The following is a 12,032-nucleotide window of genomic DNA, read 5'->3' on the forward strand; positions in this document are numbered from 1 at the left end:
CACTGGTCCAGTGCACAAAATGAAAGGAAAACACAAATTTTAGATAGGGGAATTTGTCTGAGTTGACAACAAACATTTTAAAACATAAAACCATAATATATACTTTAGCGTTATATTGCATTTAGAAGAAGTCAAAAGAATAGTCAGAAGCCACCATATACAATAATATGCTAGCAAAACTGATAGTTCAAAGGAAATTGATACCTTAAGTGAACAAAACTGTAACAGAGTCCTTAAACAGAGGAATAATGGAGAAAAACAAAAGCAATAAAAAAACCACCTTTACTCTGATGGATTTATAAATTCTATCAAACATTTAGAGAACAATTAATACCTATTCTATAATAACTATATCTATCTATAAAACAGTAACAACCCCTTCCCCCACCCCCCATCCCCAGCTATCAGGTACCATTTTGGCTCAGGAGCCAAAATAATTTCTTTGGTAGCAGATAAGTGCTATGTACCTTTTTCTCCCCATCCCCCCTCCCATTAAGGAACAAAGTTAAGAAGAGGTAAATACCCAAAGTTCAAGCCTGATCTTATCTGCCCCACCTTGTAGTCCTTTGCTGGATCTAGATCCATGCCACACCCACAATAGGTATCCCATGTCTCCCAAAGCTCTATCCTGAGCCCTCTTCTCTTTTTCTTTTCTTTTAAAAAAAATTTTGTTGTTTTTTTTGTTTCGTTTTGTTTTTTCGGGTTTATTTTTTGGTGAGGCAATTGGGATTAAGTGACTTGCCCAGGGTCACACAGCTAGTAAGTGTCAAGTGTCTGAGGCCGGATTTGAACTCAGGTCTTCCTGAATTCAGGGCCGGTGCTCTATCCACTGTTCCACCTAGGTGCCCCCCCTTTTTAAAATTTTAACAGTTTATTTAAAGAGTTTTCAAAAACAGTTGAATCAGGTCTTCTTTGATAAGCAAAAGGACCCAAAAGAGTTTTTAAGAATTAACAGGCGGGGGCAGCTAGGTAGCATAGGACCTTTGCTAGCTGTGTGACCCTGGGCAAGTCACTTAACCCTCATTGCCCGCAAAAAAAAAAAAAAGGAATTAACAGACAACATTTTTGATTCACTTCATCAAACTGTTGAAGTATTTTGCCCCCCCCCCATCCTTTACCATGAAGTGCCCAGTTTTATTTTTGTAATCTAAAATCAGAAACTTAAGATTACATTTGTGGTAGACTGTATTGTTATTCACTGATAATTGAAAGCTCAATATTACCACTTTTATGTCAGTCACGTGGTAAGAAAATACAATCTCTCTGCATACATTATGAAACTCTATTCCCTCTTCCCACTTGCTGTAGTAGGCTTTGGACAAACTCAGTATTCAGACAAGAATTAGAAAACTGCTGCATAGAAATACCTTTAGATCTAGCACGGGTAACACAGTTACACAATATAATTCTAACACTCAGTTGTAGATAATTAAATAGATAGAATACTCTATAAAGGACAGAAACAAAAGGAAATTTAACTTATTTTCCACTAACAGCTTAACCTGAAAAATTCAGTTTTTCTTAGCATCAATGTGGTAAAAAGAAAAGCAGAAATCAAACCAAGTTTATTGGTGGTTTATCATATTATAGATGTAATAAATTATAAATTATAGATGTATAAATAAATGTAAATTGTTCACTGTACCTTGGATTCAGTAGGAAAACCTTTTAAACGAAGTTTTTGTCCAGAAGAAACTTTTAAACAGTCCAAATTCAGTCTTTAAACACTTCTACAAAAACATTTAACTTTGAACAAAACACCAAAGTCTACACAAATGAAGAATGAAAACAGCATTTCAACTTGAGCGAAAGTAGTCTCTTCACTCAGTAGGCACAGTTCACACTTGAAAAAGCAGATGAGAAGAAACAAAACGGAATTGTGATTCAAGGACAACTTTCTGAAATTCTCCATCTTCACGCCTTAAAAGTGGTGAGGAGAATGGGGCCGAGATCTAGAGCGAGATCGGTATCTCCCTCGGTGGTATGGAGAAGGTGATCGCCTTCTGTAAATTTGATCTCTATCATTTCTCCATCCTCCTCCTCCGCCACTTCCTCCTGCTACTCCTCCTCCTCCTCTGTAGGATCTACTGTAATTGTCCTGGCCATTATATCCCCGATCATCGTACTCTTGACGCCTGCCACAAGTAGGTCTTCCCATGTAGATTCCAGGTGTGGGAGCATGGGGCCTTTTTGTTATAGAAAAATCCACTCTGATCCTTCGCCCATGGAGCTCCATCCCATCAGCGATCTCTTTAGCATCCTTAGCATCATTCAACTTTTCAAAATACACGAAAGCAAACCCCCTGGAGCGCTTGGACTGCAGGTCATAAACAACGGAGACATTAGAGATGGGGCCATATCTGCTGAATATCTCTCTCAGGTCATTCTCGGTGGTGTACAGGCTCAAACCAAAGATACCCAGGCAACAGTTGGGTTCAGGGTTGACTCGATATCCCATGTGGCGCCTGCGGCTGGACAGAGGAGACTGGCTGCGGCTGTGGCGCCTGCGGTAATCACGATAATCGCGATAATCGCGATAATCGCGAGATCGGCTGTACGACCTGTCCCTTGGGGACTGTCTGCGAGAAGGGCGGGAACGGGACCAGGAGCGGGAGCGGCATCTGGTGTGAGGCTCGGGGGAGGTAATCTGCGTTTTGGATGGCGACCTGGAGCTGGAATGCTTCGAATCTTCCTTGGAAGGCGACCTTCCAAGGCTGGGAGAGGCCGATTTGTCTGATTTCTTGGCACTCTGGCTCTTGGAGGTCGAGCGGGATTCCCGCCCACTGCAGTTCAGCCCTTCTCTGTCGCTCATGGTGCCGCCACCAGCTACACCACAGGATCAGGATTGGGATCGGGATCTGCATTGGGACGGGGATCAGGATCAGGCTGGGCCGCTGCCCCCCCCCTTCCCCCCCTCCCCCCGCTGCCGCAGCTGCCTCCCTCCACTGCTCCCCTCCTCTTCTCAGCAACCCCGCGCCCCCCCCCCCCAGTCCTGTGACCGTGAGGCGAAACCGCCACTGTCTCTGACCTTTATAGCTGTAGGGCCCAACTGCTGTTGCCGAAGGGCTGAGGGCCTTAAACCACTGGTTCTAGCCGCGGGAACCACTGGTATGACTGTCCTTGAGAGGGGTGGGGGGCAGTGGAATGAGTGCCACCGCGGGGCTAGGCACTGCGATCGGGCGTCGATGCAGCGCCCGCTGGAATGGCTGCCGGGCCTACCAGAATGGGCGTAGATGTGGCTGCCTCAGCGCCCACCTCGGCCCTCAGAGGAAGTGACGGAGTGCCTTTTATAAGCCTGCTAGCCTGGGCTCCAACAGGAACTTTCCCCTCTTCACTTCTCCCTCCACACCAGTGGTTCTCATGCTTTTTGGTCTCAGGGACCTCATTCCGCTCTTAAATATTATTGAAGACCCTCCCGAAGACCTTTATTTGGAGATATTGATTGATATTTCCACGTAAAAAAATGAAACATCTTAGAATACTAGTATGCACTATTCTGAAAACAGTTTTGACCTAGCGGAACCCCCACAGCTAGCCGGACCACATTTTGGAAGCCCACTGCACATCCTCCAGCTGGGGGATCTCTCTAATCAATTCCGTTATCCTCTATGCTGATGATTCTCAGATCTCTTTATCCAGCTCTAACCTCTCTGCTGATTTCCAGACTCATACCTCCAGTTGCCTTTTAGACATCTTTAAACCAGATGATCATTAAACATCTTAAACTCAATACGTCCAAAATTGAAGGAATCATCCCCAACCCTTCCAAACTCCCCTGTTACTGTGGAGGGCATCACCATCCTCCCAGTAACCCAGTCTCATAATTTAGGCATCATCCTCTACTTATTTTCTCTTACCCACCATGTCCAATCTGTCACCAAGGCCTGTGGAATTGGCCTTTGTAACATCTCTCCTCTAGTACTGTCACCACTAATGGTACAAGCCTTCATCATCTTTCACCTGAACTTCTACAAAAATCCTCTTTTTTTGCGTGGTGCAATGAGCGTTAAGTGATTTGTCCAGGGTCACACAGCTAGTAAGTGTTAAGTGTCTGAGGCCGGATTTGAACTCAGGTCCTCCTGAATCCTGGGCCAGTGCTCTATCTACTGTGCCACCTAGCTGCCCTCCAAATCCTCTTTTTTTTAACATTTTTGTGAGGCAATGAGGGTTAAGTGACTTGCCCAGGGTCACACAGCTAGTATGTGTCAAGTGTCTGAGGCCGGATTTGAACTCAGTTCCTCCTGAATCCAGGGCCGGTGCTTTATCTACTGTGCCACCTAGCTGCCCCTCCCAAAATACTCTTTTTTAAAAAGCATTTAAGGGGCAGCTAGGTGGCACAGTGGATAAAGCAGAGGCCCTGGATTCAGGAGGACCTGAGTTCAAATCGGGCCTCAGACACTTGACACTTACTAGCTGTGTGACCCTGGGCAAGTCACTTAACCCTCATTGCCCCATGCAAACAAAACAAAACAAAACAAAACAAAACATTTAAAGCTATTCATAAGCTGGTCTCTTCCTACTTTTTTCTTCTGGCACTTTACAATCCTCTGACATTGATCTACTTCCATTTCCCAACATTGACACTCCACCAAGAAAATGCTAAATTTCAGTTAGAGGTCAGTGATAAATAAGATTTTCCCCCACATAAGTTCACAGACCCTCTGAAATCTGTTCATGAGCACTGGGTTAAGAATCCCCAATATAAAAAAAAAGTTCTCTAAAACAAATATTATTTAATTGGTGGGCTATCTTCAATAACAGGACTTGATATTTTAAACAGCAGGTTGTTTTAGGTTTGTACTCCTCTTTTCCCTCAGGGCAGCTTGGTGCTACAGTAGATAGAGTGCTGGGCTTGGAGTCAGGAAGGCTCATCTTCTGAGTTCAAATCTAGTCTCAGATACTTATTAGCCATGTGACCCTGGGCAAGTCACTTCCCCTTGTTTACCTCAGTTTCCTCATCTGTAAAATGAGCTGGAAAAGAAAATGGCAAACCATTCCACTATCTCTGCTAAGAAAACCCCAAAATGGGGTCACAGAGTTGGACACAACTGAAATGACTGAACAACAATAACATTCCCTCTCCATGTCTTCCTTTTTTTTTTTAGCTGATACACCTAAAGTATTTGTCTTATAATGAAAATATTGAAGCTTGTGGAAGAAATTAAGGTAGTCACCTTGGCTTTTGTTAACGTCTTATTCTCTTGCTGCAATGCAGCTGTGTTATGAATTTCTTCAAGATTTCGGCAATTGGACCTTCCTATATTTAGGCAATAGACAAACTCCATTGAACTTAACCAGAATAATTCCTTTGTTTTCACATCTATGCTGCTAAATAATTATTTAATATTCACAATTTTCAATTAAACTAGATATTTTAAATATTTAAATTTTAAATAAAAAAGAAATGATACACATGAGAAATTCAGAGCAACATGAATATTTGTATAAATGGATAATAATGTGAAAAAAGCAGAGTCTAGAGAATAATGTACATCTTCCAGATGAATTTGTATTCTTAATTGATTCTGTATTAATTGAATTTGTATTCTTAATTAATGTTGCCTTTGACTGCCATATGTCTGCTTTGCAAGGAAAACAAATGTATCCTGACTAAGACATTCTTTAGGCTTTTTTGGCCTTCTTGTGGCAAAATTGATAGACATCTCTTAAACTTCCTTAGGGAATGGTAATAATCTGTGTTAACATCTATTATTTTATCCATTTACCATCTTTATGTGTCAACAAAGTGTTAATGGGACTATTTCAGTAGGTCAGGTCAGAATTATTTCAATTACATGCCATCTCTTCTTATTTTTATTTTTTCTAGCTTGATATTTATTTATTCATTCAGTCATTCATTCATTTATACATTTATTTATTTAGTGGGGCAATGAGGGTTAAGTGACTTGTCCTGGGTCACACAGCTAGTAAGTGTTTTGGGGGTTGGTTTTTTTTTGCGGGGCAGTGGGGGTTAAGTGACTTGCCCAGGGTCACACAGCTAGTATGTGTCAAGTGTCTGAGGCTGGATTTGAACTCAGGTACTCCTGAATCCAGGGCTGGTGCTTTATCCACTGCACCACCCAGCTGCCCCCTTGATATTTTTTTTAAATAAAAGTATTTTATTATTTTCCAGTTACATGTAGAAATAGTTTTCAACATTTGTTTATATAAGATTTCCAATTTCAAATGTTTCTCCCTCCCTCCCTTCCCTCCCCCCTCCCCTAGACAGCAGGTAATCTGATATAGGTTATATATACATAATAACATTAAACATATTTCTGCATTAGTTATAAGAGAAGAATCAGAGCAAAAGGGAAAAACCTCAAAACAGAAAACCAACAGCACCAAAACCGAAAGAAATAGTATGGTCCAATCGGCAATCCATATTCCACAGTTCCTTTTTTTCTGGATTTGGAGAGCCTTTTCCATCATGAGTCCTTTGGAACTTTCTTGTACCATTGGAATGGTGAGAAGAATCTAGTCTATCACAGTTGATCAACACATAATGTTGATGATACTATATATAATGTTCTTCTGGTTCTGCTCATCTCACTCATCATCAGTTCATGCAAGTCCTTCCAGGTTTCTCTGAACTCCTCCTGCTCATTGTTTCTTACAGAACAATAGAATTCCATTACATTCATATACCACAACTTGTTCAGCCATTCCCCAATTGATGGACATCCCCTCAATTTCCAATTCCTTGCCACCACAAAAAGAGCAGCTATAAATATTTTTGTACATGTGGGTCCTTTTCCCTTTTTTATGATCTCTTTGGGAAAAAGACCCAAAAGTGGTATTGCTGGGTCAAAGGGTATGCACAGCTTTATAGCCCTTTGGGCATAATTCCAAATTGCCCTCCAGAATGGTTGGATCAGTTCACAGCTCCACCAACAATGCATTAGTGTTCCAATTTTTCCACAGCTCCTCCAACATTTATTATTTTCCTTTTTTGTCATATTAGCCAATCTGATAGGTGTCAGGTGGTACCTCAGAGTTGTTTTAATTTGCATCTCTCTAATCAATAGTGATTTAGAGCATTTTTTCATATGGCAATAGATAGCTTTGATTTCTTCATCAGAAAACTACCCGTTCAAATCCTTTGACCATTTCTCAGTTGGGAAATGACTTGGATTCTTATAAATTTGATTTAGTTCCCTATATATTTTAGAAATGAGGCCTTTATCAGAAGTACTGGCCATAAAAATTGTTTCCCAGTGCCCCCTTGATATTTATTTTTGCTCTGTGATTTAACAAGCTGCTGATCTGACTGTAGATAGACGGCTAATTCAGGAATGACTTCCACATCATTAACTATTAATTTCCTGTTTGTTAAAATGTTATCCATTTCCTTTTATGCTGTTTGGTAGTTTCCATGTCAAGTATCTCTTGACTATCTTCACAAAGAAAGTATTCACAATATACGTGTAGGGATTCTGTATATTTTACAAGCCGTCAGCTTTTCTTGTCTCTGATTCTTAAACCCTGTTTTCCAGCTTACATTTGCTATATTTCACATACATAAATATGTAAATATAAAATATATACCAAGTAAAAGCAACCTAATTTCATGTGGGGAGAGCTCCAGAAATTCACTAGTTACTGGAAAAGGATCTAACAGTTAATGTCTGTTGACAATCTAAAAACTAGAGTTGACAAAGGTCCAGGAATCTATATCAAAATGCTTAGGTTAGGGAACAGGCCCAAAGAGTCTCCTTTGTGTGGAATTAGTCAGAAAATAGGTAGATCACAGAATATGTCCAGAGAATAGATAGAAGACTACAGAACTGTCCCCAAATGAACCCATCACAGAATATATCCACAGAGTGGACAGATGAACAGGTCTCAGGGGACAATTCAGGGAATGTTTCCACTGAATAGACTGAAGATCAGGGCTCTGTTCCTAGGCATATAGGTTAAAAAAATTACTCTGATTGGGGGCAGCTGTGTGATCCTGAGCAAGTCACTTAACCCCAATTGCCTCACCAAAGAGAGAGAAGAAAAAGAGCATCCACATAAAATAGTTTTAAGGCTCTGAGGAAGAAGAAGCTGCTTGCCTTCCCAAGAATGGTACATTAGAACCACAGAACCATCTGAGGGAGAGATCATGGTCCAGCAGGGAGCAGAGGAAGAAGAGAATAGGAATAGTTGGAGACTCCCTGCTCAGAGATACCAAGGCAGCTATTTGTCAGTTGATAACAACAATGGAAGACTCTGTTGTCTTCCTGAGGCACATATCCAAGACTTAAGAGAACTTCTCAAGACTTATAAAAATGAATGATGATTACCTATTTTTGGTGTTTCATATGGGCACAAAAAAGAACTTCAAAAAAGAACTCTAAAAGTATTTTGAAGTCCCGGGTAGGAAACTGAACACCAAGGGTATATATGTTGTATTCCTCATTGTTCCCTGTTGAAGGAAAGGGCTACATAAAGAGAAAAAAACAATTTGGAAAGTGAAGAGTTGGCTAACTAAGAAAGTTGTATCTTGGAATAGGATTTGGATTTCTGGATCACAACTTACAATATAGGACTGACAAAATCCTGCCCAGAGATGGAGAACACCTAACAAAGGCTGATAAGAATATATTTGCTAGGCATACTGCAGAGCTAATCATCAAAAGGGCTTTGAATTAATTTTAATGGAATAAGAAAAAGATTAGATACAAAGAAGGAAAATAGCATCTGGGATATCTAAAAATTCACAGGAGACAAAATTCAATAAAGTAAAACCTACAGCCTGAAGTGTATATATAAAAACTCTAAGTTTAGGTAATAAACAAGAAGTCAATGAGAGGGGACAAATTTGACCTAAAAATATCTCTGACTCTTGGTGGGATAAAACCCATGGTTGGACTATGGCCCTAGATGGGTATGCTTTATTCAAAAGAAACTGGATAGGCAAAAGGGGTGGTGGGACAGGTGGCTTAGTATTGTATATCAAGAAGGTATACTCTTGGGAGGAAATCCAGAAACCAGAATGGGGAAACATGATGGACAGTGTTTGAGTGAAGGTCAATGGAGGGAAAAACGGAAGAGATTTGTTTTTATTGGAGTATAACACTATCTAGACAGAGAAGGGAAATAAATGAAGAGTTTGGGAAACAGATCAGAAGCCTGGTACAAAAGCATGGTATAGTAGTGATGGGGGACTATAGTTATCTGCTCTGAGTTCTCTCTCACTTCCAAAAGCAGAGCAACTAATAACTTCTTTTTTGTGAGGCAATTGGGGTTAAGTGACTTGCCCAGGGTCACACAAGTGTCAAGTGTCTGAGGCTGGATTTGAACTCAGGTCTTCCCAAATCCAGGGCTGGTACTCTATCCACTGTGCCACCTAGCTGCCCCTTAATAATAACTTCTTAACTTGCTTTAGTGATAACTGGGAAATTAGTAGTGGGAGAATACAAGAAAAAGCCTTCCTAGGTATATGTCAGCATAATCCTGAGGTTTTGTAGTATTAGATTTTTTTTAAATTTTTTTTTTTTGGTGAGGCAATTGGGGTTAAGTGACTTGCCCAGGGTCACACAGCTATTAAGTGTTAAGTGTCTGAGGCTGGATTTGAACTCAGGTGCTCCTGAATCCAGGGCCGGTGCTCTATCCACTGCGCCACCTAGCTGCCCCTGTAGTATTAGTTTTGATGTTCAGGAAGGAAATAAAACCAGTTTGTGTGGACTAAGGATATGAGGGTCTAATTTTGGAATTCAAATTTGGCTAGTAAAGGCACCTGAATAGCTCACTGAGCCAGTCAATAAGTATTTATTTAGTTAGCACTTACTATGTGCCAGGCACTGTGATAAATGCTGGAAATACAAAGAGCGAGCCCCTTCCCCCTGAAAAAAACAACAAAACAGTCAAGGAGCTTACATTTTTAATTGGGGAGATAACATGTAAATAACTACAGACATGGAAGCTGTGTATAAAGTAGGTGAAACTTCTTTTAAAGGGGAGGCTGTTTTCTCCCTATGAGAAGTGCAAGGACTTCTCTCTTGGTTTTCTTTTCCTAGCGCCTAAATAAAATATTATTTTATTCTTAAAAAATACATAAATAAAGGGGAGGTTGTTAATAGCTAGGGGGATTTAGAACAGCTGTATAGAATTTGAGAGTGGTTAAATTATATTATCATAATCATGTCCCAAGTAGAAAGAAGACAAGATGACACCCAAACCAAATTAGACATGTGGATAAGTAAAAAGGGACCCTGTCTTTGGCTGGTGGGCTATTTGAAATCTAAGAGCCCAGTGCTCCCAATTTGAAGTACGATAGCACAAAGGACAATTGGGGAGTATCGATTTAAATGGAGACCAGTGAAAGGACCTTATTTAAATGACAGTTATGGAGTTGATCAGCAAAAGAAGCAAAATAGGTATCAAGGACTTCAATTAAAAATTATAAGAAGGGGTAGCTAGGTGGCACAGTGGCTAGAGTACCAGCCCTGGAGTCAGGAGGACCTGAGTTCAAATCCAGCCTCAGACACTTAACACTCACTAGCTGTGTGACCCTAGGCAAGTCACTTAACCTCAATTGCCTCACCAAAAAAAAAAGTGATAAGAAAAAAAGAAAAGCAGCCCAGATGTCAGAAATGGTAACACAGGTTACTTTAAGAAAGCTTTTAGAGCAGAGGATCCTGGGCTTTTTCTGTCTTGGACCACCTGGTCTGTCTGGTGAAGTCTTTGGACCCCTTCTCAGAATCATGTTTGCAAATGTATAAATTAACATACATCTGGTTGCAAATGAAAACATTTATATTGAAATATTATTATTAAAATGCCATGAATTATTAATATTATTAAGATATATATATTTAAAAACTAGCTCATGGACCCTAGGTTAAGAATTCCTATTTTGGACCTTGTTGGAGTTGAAAAATGGAGGGAAACAAACCCTAGAGATTGGGACCACGGGAGTGCAAAACTATGAATTTTGCCCAGAGAAATACCCATTAGAAATGTGTAGCGCCTTGGTCACAAGAGGAGAGGTAAACACATTCAGTGTTAGGGCCCACACTGAGCTCAGAATGACCTCACCTAGAATTAATGAGTCAAAAGGACACTGGAAAGAATATAGGGGAAATTGGAAGAGAAAAGTTATTAAACCAGTGAAATATGGTATAGCACATTTTGTACTTGCTAGAAAATTTCAGTGTTTTGTCATGTTCAGATGGAAAAATGGGTGTGTATGCTAGCAACAGGAAATTATATATCAAATGTACTAAACAGGGAAGGAAAATGTCTGCAAAGAGACATCTTTCCTAGAGAGCTGAGGAGATTGGTAATGATTTTCATGCTTAATTTTACAGATGCTGGAATACTGATGTCAACTTGGAAAAAGTGGCTGGAATCGACGTTTTGGAACACCAGGTACTGAGAACATTTGTTGAATGGACTTACTATTCTCCCTCTGGAAAATTCTTATCATGGAAGCTTTTATGGTATGGTGTTAAATCTGTATTTATATGTGTATGTCCAAATGCATAGGTGTATGAATTTACTATTTTTTAAATGTTTACCTTGATATAATAAGGGGTCATTTGGTTGGGGAAGTATTGTCTCTTTCTCTAGTAGTTGCAACGTACATTAGGAATTGGTAAGTTAGAAATAATATCAAACTTCTAACTGTACATATGAGGGAGTAAGTAATTGTTGCCAATTTCAATGAAAAAAAAGTTTTCATCCAGCTTTAATGGTCTAGGGTGAAGGAAAAAAAGTAAGAAAAAGAATGAGTCACAGTATCCAAAATGAGGTTAGAATTCCACTGTTCTTTGCCATAATCAAACCACAGCTAGAAAACTATGTTCGGTTCTGGCTACCATGATTTAGGAAGACCACTGATAAACCAGAAGGTGACCAGATGAGGACAAGTAAGATGGTGAAAGACTTCAAATTCATATCACATGAGCACTGGTTAAATTAATTTGTGATAGTTTGGAGAAGAGAGGAATTAGGACAACATTATGGCTGTATGTGAAGGGCCATTGCATGGGAGACATTTAGACTTGTAAAATTGGTGAAAACTACCAAAAGAAAGCAAGTTT

The 12,032-nt window shown here is 40.1% G+C and overlaps 1 protein-coding gene across 3 annotated transcripts; it reads right to left on the minus strand.

Moving 5' to 3' along the window:
- Positions 1 to 1,921: 1,921 nt before the first annotated feature.
- Positions 1,922 to 2,812, minus strand: LOC122734137 (transformer-2 protein homolog beta-like). 3 transcript variants are annotated; one of them, XM_043974858.1, is made up of 3 exons: positions 2,447 to 2,812; positions 2,136 to 2,260; positions 1,922 to 2,075 (listed from the first exon to the last, which is right to left on the minus strand). In XM_043974858.1, the coding sequence occupies exons 1-3, from the start codon at positions 2,810 to 2,812 to the stop codon at positions 1,922 to 1,924; spliced, it is 645 nt and encodes a 214-aa protein (XP_043830793.1). The 3 variants fall into 3 exon arrangements, with proteins under 3 accessions (XP_043830793.1, XP_043830791.1, XP_043830792.1); XM_043974856.1 differs by having other exon boundaries at positions 1,922 to 2,621; positions 2,667 to 2,812; XM_043974857.1 differs by having other exon boundaries at positions 2,136 to 2,812.
- Positions 2,813 to 12,032: the final 9,220 nt, after the last annotated feature.

Source organism: Dromiciops gliroides, chromosome X (genome assembly GCF_019393635.1).
Source record: "Dromiciops gliroides isolate mDroGli1 chromosome X, mDroGli1.pri, whole genome shotgun sequence".
NCBI classification, from domain to species: domain Eukaryota; kingdom Metazoa; phylum Chordata; class Mammalia; order Microbiotheria; family Microbiotheriidae; genus Dromiciops; species Dromiciops gliroides.

What these genes read in the sequence shown, in the direction of transcription:
- LOC122734137 (XM_043974856.1), bottom strand. Translation starts at nt 2,812, where the DNA reads ATGAGCGACAGAGAAGGGCTGAACTGCAGTGGGCGGGAATCCCGCTCG. An exon ending in TCGAAGCATTCCAGCTCCAG is followed by an intron (nt 2,622 to 2,666) that starts GTCGCCATCCAA and finishes GCCTCACACCAG; the next exon opens with ATGCCGCTCCCGCTCCTGGT.